At 35.7% G+C, this 12,198-nt stretch overlaps 1 protein-coding gene across 4 annotated transcripts; it reads left to right on the top strand.

Annotated features, from left to right (window-relative positions):
* Window positions 1-4,923: 4,923 nt before the first annotated feature.
* On the top strand, window positions 4,924-6,917 carry LOC112294592 (glutathione S-transferase). Of its 4 annotated transcripts, none has more exons than XM_024545230.3 (5): window positions 4,924-5,194; window positions 5,331-5,434; window positions 5,601-5,684; window positions 5,841-5,889; window positions 6,048-6,917. In XM_024545230.3, exons 2-5 carry the CDS (start codon window positions 5,363-5,365, stop codon window positions 6,509-6,511), a joined length of 669 nt encoding a protein of 222 aa, XP_024400998.1. In that variant the 5' UTR covers window positions 4,924-5,194; window positions 5,331-5,362; the 3' UTR covers window positions 6,512-6,917. The 4 variants fall into 4 exon arrangements, with proteins under 4 accessions (XP_024400998.1, XP_024400999.1, XP_024400996.1 ...); XM_024545231.3 differs by having other exon boundaries at window positions 4,924-5,140; XM_024545228.3 differs by having other exon boundaries at window positions 4,924-5,128.
* The last annotated feature ends 5,281 nt before the right edge of the window (window positions 6,918-12,198 follow it).

Below are 12,198 nucleotides of genomic sequence, written 5' to 3' on the forward strand. Positions count from 1 at the left end.
TGCCAAAGAGAAAAAAAATTAGAATTATTGCATGATATAATTTGCCTTCCAAAAAAAACCGCAAGGTTGTCAAAAGAATAGTTCTATATAGAAAGGAGGGAAATCAAGTGTGTTCAACTCCAAATTAGTACTTGTCATCATTTCTTTGCTATAATGTAATTGACATCATTAAGCTTGCCTTTAACATCTAATTAATTTTTTGCAAATTTTTAAGTATGTCAAAGAATATTAGAAGTATTTAGACTTAAATAAAGTTAGATTAGAAGTCAAATGAATTAATGGGATACAAAATCTTTATTAAAAATAAATTATTATTTTAATAAATTATTTTAGTTGAAATCAATGATGAATTTAATTTGAATTGGATAAAGACTTATAAATGAATATTGATTTGGATTGAATAAATTCTTATTTTTAGATGAAAAATAATTCGTAGATAAAAATTTATTTATACATGCAAAATTATCTTAGATGATTTTATTATTATAATAAAATAAAATTATATTATATTAAAATAAAATAAAATTATACAAAAATATTTTCTTTCAATATGTGTAGATTTTTAAGTATTTATATTGATATATTATTGTTGTGTATGTGTGAGTGAGAAGTTGAATTAATTTAGATAATCTAAGGTCTTCAATAAAAATTTGATGATCATTTTTATGTAATAAAATGACAAATTAATTAATGATTGTGAATTAGAATAAATCATTTTTTATAAAGATTTATTAAGCTCATAATTAGAAAGTTGTAGGATTTATTGGATGTTAGTTAAATAATAATAAAAAAATAATAGAATTAATAGATAATTAAATCATTGTGAATTGGGATAAACTTTTATTTAATGAAGTTTTATTTTAATTCACATCTATACACATATCAAAGACTTCTTATTAGTTAATCCAAGTTGATTTTTTTGTCTCAACGCACGTCTTAATTTCCTATTCTTAATTTTTTTTGTCTTAGCTTCAAGACTTGTATGAAAGCAATAAAGAGATGGAGGTAGATTGGAACTTGTACAAAGATAAAAAAAAAGAAATTAATTGAGACTTGAGCCAGAATAATGAAAAGAGATAAAAGGAGACCTAAAAAAGAATTTGGACCAACTAATTAGATGTGAAAAATGATATGGTGAAAAATAAAAACACAAGTGCTATTAAAGAAGAGCCTAATAGAAAGATATAGTAGAAAAACAAGGATAAATGAAAGTAAGGCAATAAAAGGTTTAGTCTTAATACTGTCTTTTAAAAAAGACACTTCTATTTACTTTGTAGAAAAATAAATGTCTCAAATTAAAGTAAATGAGATAAGTAATTGATATAGACATGTTTAGAAGAAAATTATTAATAGGTTCAAGTAAAAATTACTTCAAATTACTAAATATTGATACCCAAAAAGAACCAGTTGTCAACTAGGATCAAAATCTGATCCCAAGGCACAAAATCACAAACCTATGGGAGCTTTGGGATTTTTTGGTAGATTAAAGAGTGAACTTTGAGAGCAAACTCGCATAGAGATTTTTAAGAATTATTTTTACATCAACCAAGTTAATATTAATTTTTCAGGAGATTTTTAAAATTAATAATTTTTTTGATTGGATTAGATTTAAAAAAATAAAATTATGTTTACAAAATTGAGGATTTCTTTAGTTTTTTGGTATATTTTATAAGTGAATTTTGGGCAATATTTTGATGTTCTAGTTTTTAGTATGTATGCAAATTTTGAAGTCAATCAAATGATTAGATCAAAGTATGTGAAGGTTTTTACAGATTGAGGTCTTAGAAATTGGAATTTGAAAGTTAGTGAGTATTTTTTAGATCTTTAGCAATTTTTTTATTGGATTAAAGTGATTTTTTTAATATAGAAATTAGACTAGATTTCCCATAGTTTAGATATATTTTAGATGCAATTCAACTATTCAAGAATGAAATATTGGCACTAGAAATTCAATATTAAGATTAGAATAGGAGGCTAGCCAAAATCCAAGTGGAATTTAGGATTGTTCTTCTATTTGGAAAATTCGATCTTCTTCAAATTATGTATGCTTGTTGCCAAATTAGTTTTTGAGAGATATGTAAAATCTTAAGCAAGATCAATGGTATAATCAATAGATATTGAGATTCTAAACTATGCTATGATTAGGTTAATTTGATTAGAAGTTAATTTAAGATTTAGGAATTGATTAGGACTTAAGATTTGTTTAGAATTTAGGATTTGAGTTAGGATTTAAGTAAAAACTATTAGGATTTTAATTATGATTAAATTAAGATTTAGTTCAAATTTAATTAAAATATATTTAAATTTTTATTTTAATATTTCTTTTGAATTTCTTTAGGATTTTTTTATGCTTCTTTTGTGATTTCTTTGTAAATTCTTTGGATTTGATTAAATTTTAATTAAAATTTTAAAGATTTAATTAAAATTATTTAGAATTCTATTACAATTTAAATCTTATTGTTGCAATATTCCTTCTATCTTACACAACTAGGTACTTAATGCATTCTCAAGCAAGGCTCTACATAATATGATAATATGTCATATGTATAGGTAGCTTGTAGAACAAGCTTATTATGTGGCATATATATAGAAAACTTATCTTACAAATTAAGACAAATGGCTTGCAAAGTCAATACATGTTAGAGGTCCTATAGAACGTTGCTATGTAGCTCGTAGGTAGATAGTATATATGGAGGCAAGAGTGAAGCCTTCTTCACTCTTGTCAATTCCATTCTTGTTTTATTCTAGATTTAAGAGTCTTATGTTTTCTTGACTTTTGGCAATAGCCATTTAGATTTTTTTAAATATACATATTTTCTTACTTTTATTTTGTCATATTTCTTCTAAAAAAATTTCATTTAATTATTTGCTTTCATCGAGTTCTTGTCATTGACAAAGTATCATTAATATAACTGCTTTAAAATAAGCTAGTATTAAATATTATTTATTCTACTTAAAAAATTAAATTTTTTAGTCTTTTATTTTTACATATTTAATAAAAGAACATTTCAGATATATACAGATAATAGCTTAATTTTTGATAATAAGTGGGATTCATTGTGGCTGCATACAAATCAATGGTCAAAAGATGTGGTTTAACATCTATTAATTGAAAATAGGTTGGAGAATTTAATTGTACTTGGAATGAATATACATGAACTATCAATATCTGACAATTGTTGATTGGTTGAGGTGAAATAATAATATAATTAGGTGCCACACTTCTTCTAATAGTATTAATAGATGCCACGTATCATAATTTTATAAAGATTAGATTTTTAGTTTTATAATCCACCATTAATCAAAATTAAGTAAGCTTATATATCTAAAATTGAATAAATGAGAAATTTTAAGTAAAAAATTTATATAAATTTTATTTTTGGACCAATTGTGTAAAAACATTTGAAATTACTTTGATTTTTATTTTTTTATAATGAAATTTTATTATTATTATTATTATTTTTATATCTACTAGATATATGTTGGAATGCTTATGTTATAGAAAATGGATTATTTACTTTATCTATATCAAAGATTGGAGGTGATCAATGATATGTTTTTATTTTTTATTATTTATTTATTTATTTTCTTCTTTTGCTTTCTCTGGAATTTATTATTTTTTAATTATTGAACTTATAAAGTTCTTTCAACTAATCTTTATTCCTCTCAATAAAGATGAAGATGAGATATAATAGAAAAATGCATGAATATGTTTTAAGTCTATGAAGTAAGGAAAATCAATAATTAAGCATTATACTCAGGTAAAAAACACTATTTTCAAATTTATTCAATAGAAAAGTCTCCACCATGAATTATCATGTCATAGTTACTTGACAAGCAATGACTATAAGATACTAAAATCACAAAAAATAATAAAGAAAAAAACAAAAGATATAAAAGGTTACTAAAAAAGAAACAAGAATAGAAAATTTTCTTCTAGAAAGAATTAAACTCACTATATTATTTTGGAATACCTTAAATTGTCAACTTAAGGTTTTTTAGCTATCTCAAGGGGTGTTTTTTTTTGGAAATTTTTTGTTTTGTATGGAGAAATAATGTTATGATGTGCTGCAAAAGAAAAAGATTGAATTGCCGCAACAGTTGAATTGATAAAAATTATCAAAGCAGTTTTTTTCATTTTACCTCTTGTGTCAAGCACAGCTTCTAGGTGACGTTCATATCACTCAAAGAGTCCTCTGGGGGTTAGATGGTGCACCCGTTACTGAATGGTTAGGTACAACCACCCACACTAACTATTGGATCAGAACCAGGGCCCAGAAGCGTGTTAGATGGTAGGTGTTGTTTTATATTTAATACTTAGTATCAGTAATTATCCAGCGGAACCCGGGCGTTTAATAGATGCTGTGAAGTTTATAACTAGATCTGCGACTGGTTCAGGTCGTAGAATCTGGGGAAGGGCAATGAGGTCCGGGTGCTGGAATAGTCCCCACTAATTAGGTGTGGTCCGTTCAGTCGGAATTGTGGGTGCGTGCGTGAGAGTACTCAACGGAATAAGTTGGGGTGATATATTGGCAAAACGATAATGGTCACCTTGTTTCCTACAATTGTCTATGGAGATGCTGCAACAAATCCTAATACATAGAGGAACCATCTTGCGAAGCATCATGAGTTTGGGCGGATCTGCTGGTCGGATTATTGATGGAATCCCCTCAAATCCTACGCAGATTCGCCCGTTGAATTGGCTTGATTATTGAGAGTCGGCCCTATCTTTGGTCTTAAAGTGACCAGAGAAGCAGCTACAGAAAGTGCTTTCATCCTAACTGCAGCTCACTGCGAAGCAGCGCTTGAGATGATAAACAATTCCATGGGGTAATTTCAGGCGTCATTTCCTTATATCTCTGTAGATGGTCTCTTGAACGCATAAAGCTGAGCCACTTCTCTAGGGTTGTCGATCAATGCTTTTGTCATTCACAACTTGTGCGTAAGCTTGAAGCTGTATCCCCTGTAACATTGCCGATCCATCCTCTCAGGTGACGTGCAGAGTCTGTTCAGCTTGTAACTTTGTCTACTTGTCTTGCGGAGTCTGTTGCAGGATCTGGGTGTCTCCATCTCTTTCTATCTAACAGAGTGAATTAGAGCAAGTTGGGAAGGTTGGTGACTGTTCGAGGTATGGAACGAGGTAGAAATGATCACCTCCCAAGAAATTGAGATGATCCCACTTCGAGTTTTCTGAGTTGCGCAACACATCCTCCATTTCACAAAGTTCTCTAAATCGTTCGCCCAGTCTGTGAGCTGAGAATTCCATTGCAGGTTAGAAGCTTGCATTTAAACCGACGCAAACATTTGATTGATGGTGATGTTGCATGCAGACAAGTTCGAGTAGCAGAGTTATCCAACAGTCATGGCGATGATTCTGTATGGAGGCCCAACTCCCAATGTGATCCGATCCATTCTACCACTCTTTGAAGCTGAGGTGAGATGATCAGAGAATCACTGTGTTTTAGTGTCCATTCTGCCCCATGCGCGCGTGTCCGTCGCCGAAAGAAACATTTCGTGTGACAGCACAAATGCTTAGAGCAATTCAAATGATTTTCGATCCTGTCGATCCGATCAACCGTAATGGTGGAATATTGTTGTAGGTGGATACCGAGAATGAACTGAAATTGGTGAGAGTGGCCTTACAAACTGCTCAACACCGTCAGCCCATCTACACGACTAAACAGGTAAACGTAACGCTCTTGAACTGAACTCTCAGCTGATGCGTTATTCGGGCTCTGAATTCAAAGACGCTTGAACTTGTCGCAAACAGTTGGTTGTCTCTTATTTAAAACTGTCGACGATACAAAGTTGACTATTAAACGTGTGTGCTGTGGCTGCAGCCTTTCGGACAAATCCCATTCTTCGAGGATGGCGACGTGAAAATTTTTGGTGAGCAAACTTCAACCGCTTTGTTAGAAAACAGCCGAAGGCGCTTCGTAGTGCCTGCTCATTATGCAATGTCACTAGGGTCGGTTGCTTGTAAGCTCACCTTATCAACGAAGTGAGATTAGCGGCACTGATGTATTGTCCATTGGTGGAAATTGCAGAATCTCGAGCCATAGCCAGGTACATAGCTGAGAAGTACGAGGGCCAAGGCACGCCGCTCCTGGGCAAGTCGCTGAAGGAAAGAGCGATCATTTACCAGTGGATCGAGAGTGAGGGCCAGAACTTCCATCCTTGCGTAGGACCCGTGGTGCGAGAAATGTTTGTGGCTCCTCGTGAGAAGCGACCAGTGAATGAGGAAGTTATATCAACATGTTTGGCTAAACTCAACAATGTCTTGAACGTATACGAGGCGCACCTCGCCAAGGGGAGTAAATTCATTGCAGGTGAGAGCTTCTCCCTGGCCGACGCATTCCACACGCCCTACATGAACTGGGTCAAAAATGTCAAGCCTGAGCTGCTGGAAAACCGCCCACACGTCTCGGCTTGGGTTGAAGCCATCACCTCTCGGCCTGCATTCCAAAAGTGTCTGCAACTGGACTGGGAAAACGCCGCAGCATTGGAGTAGTGAAAGCTTTTGTCTTAAAACAATTTTGCAGGCTAGTCATGTCTATTTAGACAAGTTAAAAGTACTGAAACATGACAGGAAGCATTTTTTAAGTGGAAGATGAACCGTATCTCACCAATTAACATGCTCCGAAAGAGAATTCCTGGAGGTAGTTTTGTTTCTCAATGGAGAAAACTGCATGACTGAATTCGTGTTGTGTTTTTGATAGCATGGTGATCTGTATAATTTAGTGATGTTTGCAAGGGCTATCAGAAAAATCAGGTGGTTGTAAAGGACCTCTGTTGGGTGTTCGAATTGTATTCGGAGCACTTCGAGAGACCCAGTAAACAATAAGACATAGTATGTGTGTCTCTCATAAGATGTATATAGCTGCCTTCTGATAATAATATGCAAGGTTTTCCTGAAAGTATTTGCTCTTAAGCTGGTCCTTAAGCTTAACTTTCTTTGGAAATTTGGTGGGCAACTTTTCAGTGCGAGATTAAAAGATGAGTTTATGTTCCCAGTCCAATCTGTCTTGATCCTTGTGTTCTATAGTTACAAATGGGATTGGAAGTACATTACTTGATGCACACACCACTCTTGCTTCTTTTACAAGTGTAAACAAAGTTATTTTGAACACACTAGTAGAACACGTGGATGGTGGTCATTTAATTCTTAAAATACTTTTACGTAACCCTGTTTTGTACAGACACCCTTTTTAAAACTGAAGAAATTGTTGTTTAATCTCTTTAGATCTCTGAACATTTAGCAAATATATTAATTTATTGCCAAATTCAATCATTTTGATTGAAATTTTAGAATAATATCTACACATATATATTGATGTTTTCGGTACATTTTAAGATTTACATATTATCATATCTGTAACTGAATGCGATGAGACTCCGATGTGCTCCTCCACGGTTGCGCGAAGGGCTGCCGAGAGCTAGTGGGATCTCACGTCGAGTTCTCGCATGATCTTACACATTCAATCATTTTGGAGGAAAAAACTAGTCACCTTTCACTTTCTCAGTAAAAGATTCAAAAGAGAGACTAAGGGTCCAGTGTGGTGGAGCTATCTAAAAAAAGGGTGTTAATTCTAGGGTTAACTGTCTGCAATTAGTACAACGGTAGTAGCCCAACCAACGGGGCCAGAAAGGGAGTGTGGTACCTGGCGCAATACTGCGAATCACGTTCGATAGCAATGTATGCAAGCGTTCTCAGGGCAAAGCTGGCCTACGTGCTAGTCGCTCCGACGCAATCAGAGGAGGGTCGCTAGGTAGAACGAGTACGCCGTGAGGACAATGTTGAACCTGAGTTGGTTGCGACCGCGACCAATATGGGCAGGTATGTGACTTTCCATCATACGAAAGCTTCTCCAGGAGAACAACTCCCGGCTGACCTATACCGCAGTTGTACAGATTTTCTCTTGAATAAATAAGTTGTGGAGGTTAAGGTAGATGGGGAGAAGGTGAAGCGAGAGATGGAGTACCTCACGAAGTGTGTGGTCATCGCATACTTTGTGGATGGTAGATAAACGCAGCAACATTTGCAAAAGTGGTTAGGGTTTTTAAAATCTGAAACAAAATAAGAATTGCGACTTGGCAAAAGTTTGGGCATGGCTTCTTTCAAGTGATAAGCAATGATGAATCATCCACCTAGAAATTACTCATGCGTACTCCACATATCTCTAAGTGGGGGACCTGCAACTTACAACCTTGGATCCCTAGCTGCAATCTTAGCAAACCGGTTGGCATGAAAATGGCAACATAGATCACTCTGAAATCTGTCCCTGATGAATTTTTGAGTTGTACTCAAGAAATTGTGAAGGGGCTTGGTCCGGCACTAGGCAGAATGACTACAACGCAGACCAAATGTTTTGCATTGCACTTAAGGTGGGAGTAGCTTACAACCTCACACTTGTTGTCATGAACCCAATTACAGGAGACGTGAATTACATACAAGTTGATTATAATCACCTCTCTATTCGATGTTGTGATTGTCTTGATAATGCACACCTTGTAAGAAACTAACCCTCCCTCCTTGGCCAAAAACGAAAGGATGCAAAGGCTTGGCCGCGGCACTCGCAGCCTTTGAACATTCTGATCTCCCTGCAAGTTGGAGCGACAAAGAGAGGACATGAGGCTAATCTTCCAGAGGAGGTCATTGCACCCTGCCTCCGACAAAATCGCCTTAGTGGAATGTGGGCAAACCTGCACCCATTACGGATCCCTCTACAGACGCAAGGATGCAACTAAGTGTAACCACTTGGGGTTCTTCTGCAAATGCAAGGAAGCAATCATCGGCTAACGGTCGACGGTACGAGGATCGACACGGCCAACAACACGATCGAGCGGAGATGAGTGAATTCCGACAGGATGAAGGAGGATCAGCTCGGTGGCTCACAAGAGAACAAAATTGGGGCTGGGATCCATCACCAAACAAGGGCGACTTTTTGGGTGAAACTAATTCTAATGAGCCTCGCAACTTGCAGAAGAACAAGCACCGACAGCGGCATGATCAGCACGAGTCTTCCCCGAATAACATGTGGTGAGGGGAGAGCCTGGGCACAACCACATCTCCAACACCAGTAAACTCCGCAGATTGTGTGAATGGGTAAACAATTGATCATGGCCAAAATAATGCGAAACCCCAAGATATACCACCGAGCTCGCATGGCGCCCCCACGATGGTTGAGTTAACTCGATACCAATATACAAGAATAGAACACAAATGTAAAACTCTAAGACCTCTTTTTATCACTCATATCAACCTTAGAAGTTGAAGATCCTTTCCTTCTTTTGAATGCCATTTGCTTTATTTTAAAATAATAGAAGGAGGTCTTAGAGGTGCCCTATGACAAGACTAGATAGAATTTATATCTTTTCCTTGCTTTGGCACCCAGTTATAGAAGATGAATATAGAATTTGTGAAAATGGTGCTTATTCTAATTATTACTTTGTATGGGAGGAACTTCTATTGCAAATTATTGAGAGGTAATATTTTTTATACATCATAAATACATTATTGTATTATGTGTATTCTTGCTTGAGAATGCACTGAGTACCTGGTTGTGGAAGGTAAGCAACAATGCAACAACAATAAATAGGTCCTTAAATAAACTTCAAGTAATTCCTAATAATCCAATCAAACTTTAATCTATCAGAATAAATTTAAAAGAAGTCACAAAAGAAAGATAAAGAATTCTAAAAAAATATTAAAAATAAAAATTTAATATAACTTTAATTGAAATCTTAACCAAATACTAGGTCAAATCCTAATTGAAACCTTAATTGAACCTTAATCAAATCTTAGATCAAATCCTAATAAAATTTTAATAAAATCTTAAATCTTAAACAAATCCTAGATAAGTTCTAAATCAAATCTTAAGAAAATCCTAATTCTAATCAAATCTTAGATCAAATCCTAATAAAATTGTAATAAAATCTTAAATCTTAAACAAATCCTAGATAAGTTCTAAATCAAATCTTAAGAAAATCCTAATTCTAATCAAATCCTAGATTAAATCCTAAATCAAATCTTAGATCTTAAACAAACTTTTAATAAATCCTAAAGCATAATGGAACCTCAACAATTAATGATCAAACTATTAATATCAATTCAAATTTGTACACTTCTTAATGTCTTGGTGTCACGGACACAAAATACAGACTTGAAATCTAACAAGAAGTTCAAGAAGAAGTGGCAGAACTAGATTAAACAGATGAGTTCAAGAACAACACCAAAAAGGTGAGCTAGAACTCCAAGAGATGTATTGTCGAGACTGAAGAACCCTTCAGCCTTGACTCCTATATATACTACTGAATAGGAAGCTTCTCGAGCTACTTCCGCTAACTAGGACGCTTCTCCAACAACTTCTAATAATTAGGAAACTTCTCGAGCAACTTCCTAGAATCTATCAGAATATTCTAGAACCTTCTAAGAGAATCTTTAGGGAATATTCTAAGAATCTTCTAGAACCTTCCAAAGGAATCTTTAGAGAATCTTTAGAGAATATTCTAGAAGAATATTGAAAGAATCTTCCAATGTATGTCCATGACATCACCTCCTCTTCTAACTTCGAGGTCTCCGAGAAGCAATGTTGTTATCAGTCAATACTAACGCAAGAAAATGAAAATCTGTCGCATCACATCCGCTATGAATTCCAATTGTTGTTCGCGAGGCAAATGATTCATCGGCCCTTGGAGCCAACGGTAGTGACCAACACCTTCAACCTCTGACCAAGCGTGGACTTCTGTGTCTTCATTGTGAAATTGTCCTCCAAACACACCTTCTGGCTGACCGTCGTAGGCAGGCTCGACCTCAAATACAATTACTAGCGATCTGTTGCTCGGTATCCTCCGACGTTGTCGTGGTGCAGGCGGTTCTTCATCTCGCGGTCGTCTTCGTGAGCTAGTCGCTTGAGATGACATAACAAGTGTAGTATCTTGACTATCCATGTCCAAAGGCTAAAATGATGAGAGCAAACTATAGTTGCTAACAAAGTTCTACACTATCGAACTATGGGTTTTGGAGGTGCCCTCCCCCTTTTTTATGCTACTTGATGAGCAAGCTTCAGCAAGAAGCTATCGTTGAATCGGCTTAGGTTTATGAGGATATCGTTGATGAAATTCTTGTACCTTTTTTGGTGCATTGGCAAGATTTTCGGCACGCTCCCACGTTCGTTCATTGATGTCGTATCCACTCCAATGCACTAAATACTCCAATTTTCTCCTATTACGCCATGAATCTAGTACCTTTTCCACCTCGTATTCCTCATGGTTTTCAATTTCGATACTTGGTGGCGGACTTTGTACTCTTTGGGGAAAAGCTGACTCTCGATAAGGTTCCAACAAAGACACGTGAAAGACTGGATGTACCTTCATAGTAGCTGGTAACTCCAGACGATATGCCACCGGATTGATCTGCTTCCCGATAACAAATGGCCCTAATCTCCGATAGTCCAATTTGTCACATAGCCGCTTGGTCTTGATATTCCGTCGAAGAAGCCATACTTTACTTCCAACTTTAAAAGTAGGCGCCTCATTTCGATATTTATCTGCAGATGCCTTGTAACTCTCTTGGGCAGATTGCAATTGAAGCTTCAACGTCGCTTGAAGCTCCGATAGTTGCTTCACAAATCCTTCAGCTGCTGGGTTGTTATTTGCTGAAGAACTCAATAAATCGAGCTTGGGGTGGTATCCGTAGTTGGAGAAGAATGGTGTTTGTTGAGTTGACGCATGAAGAGTGTTGTTGTATGCGAACTCAGCAAGCGGTAGATATGCAGTCCAATCATCTTATTGATAGTTGATGGTGCATCGTAAATATTGCTCCAAAACTTGATTCACCCGCTCCGTTTGACCGTCAGTTTGAGGATGAAAAGCCGAAGAGAGCTTAATATCCACCTTCAATATCTCAAAGAGGGACCTCCAAAACTTGGATACAAACTGAGTACCTTGATCCGACATGATATCATCTGGTAGGCCATGATAACCATATATGTTATCAAGAAAGAGTCTTGCGGTGTCTTCACTTGACGATGTTTTCTTGCAAGGCACGAAATGCGCCATCTTTGTAAATCGATCCACCACAACAAAGATGCTGTCAAATGAATTCGATGGCGGTAGGTCCGTAATGAAGTCCATAGAAACTGAAGACCATGGTCGATGCGGAATAGGCAATGGCTGGAGAAGTCCATACGGACGATG

Source organism: Physcomitrium patens, chromosome 17 (genome assembly GCF_059467195.1).
Source record: "Physcomitrium patens ecotype Gransden chromosome 17, ASM5946719v1, whole genome shotgun sequence".
NCBI lineage: Eukaryota > Viridiplantae > Streptophyta > Bryopsida > Funariales > Funariaceae > Physcomitrium > Physcomitrium patens.

Excerpts from the sequence above, each read along its gene's own strand:
- LOC112294592 (XM_024545230.3), top strand. The coding sequence starts at position 5,363 with ATGGCGATGATTCTGTATGGAGGCCCAACTCCCAATGTGATCCGATCC. Across the intron at positions 5,685-5,840 it reads CCATCTACACGACTAAACAG|CCTTTCGGACAAATCCCATT; the intron begins GTAAACGTAACG and ends CTGTGGCTGCAG. Across the intron at positions 5,890-6,047 it reads TGGCGACGTGAAAATTTTTG|AATCTCGAGCCATAGCCAGG; the intron begins GTGAGCAAACTT and ends TGGAAATTGCAG.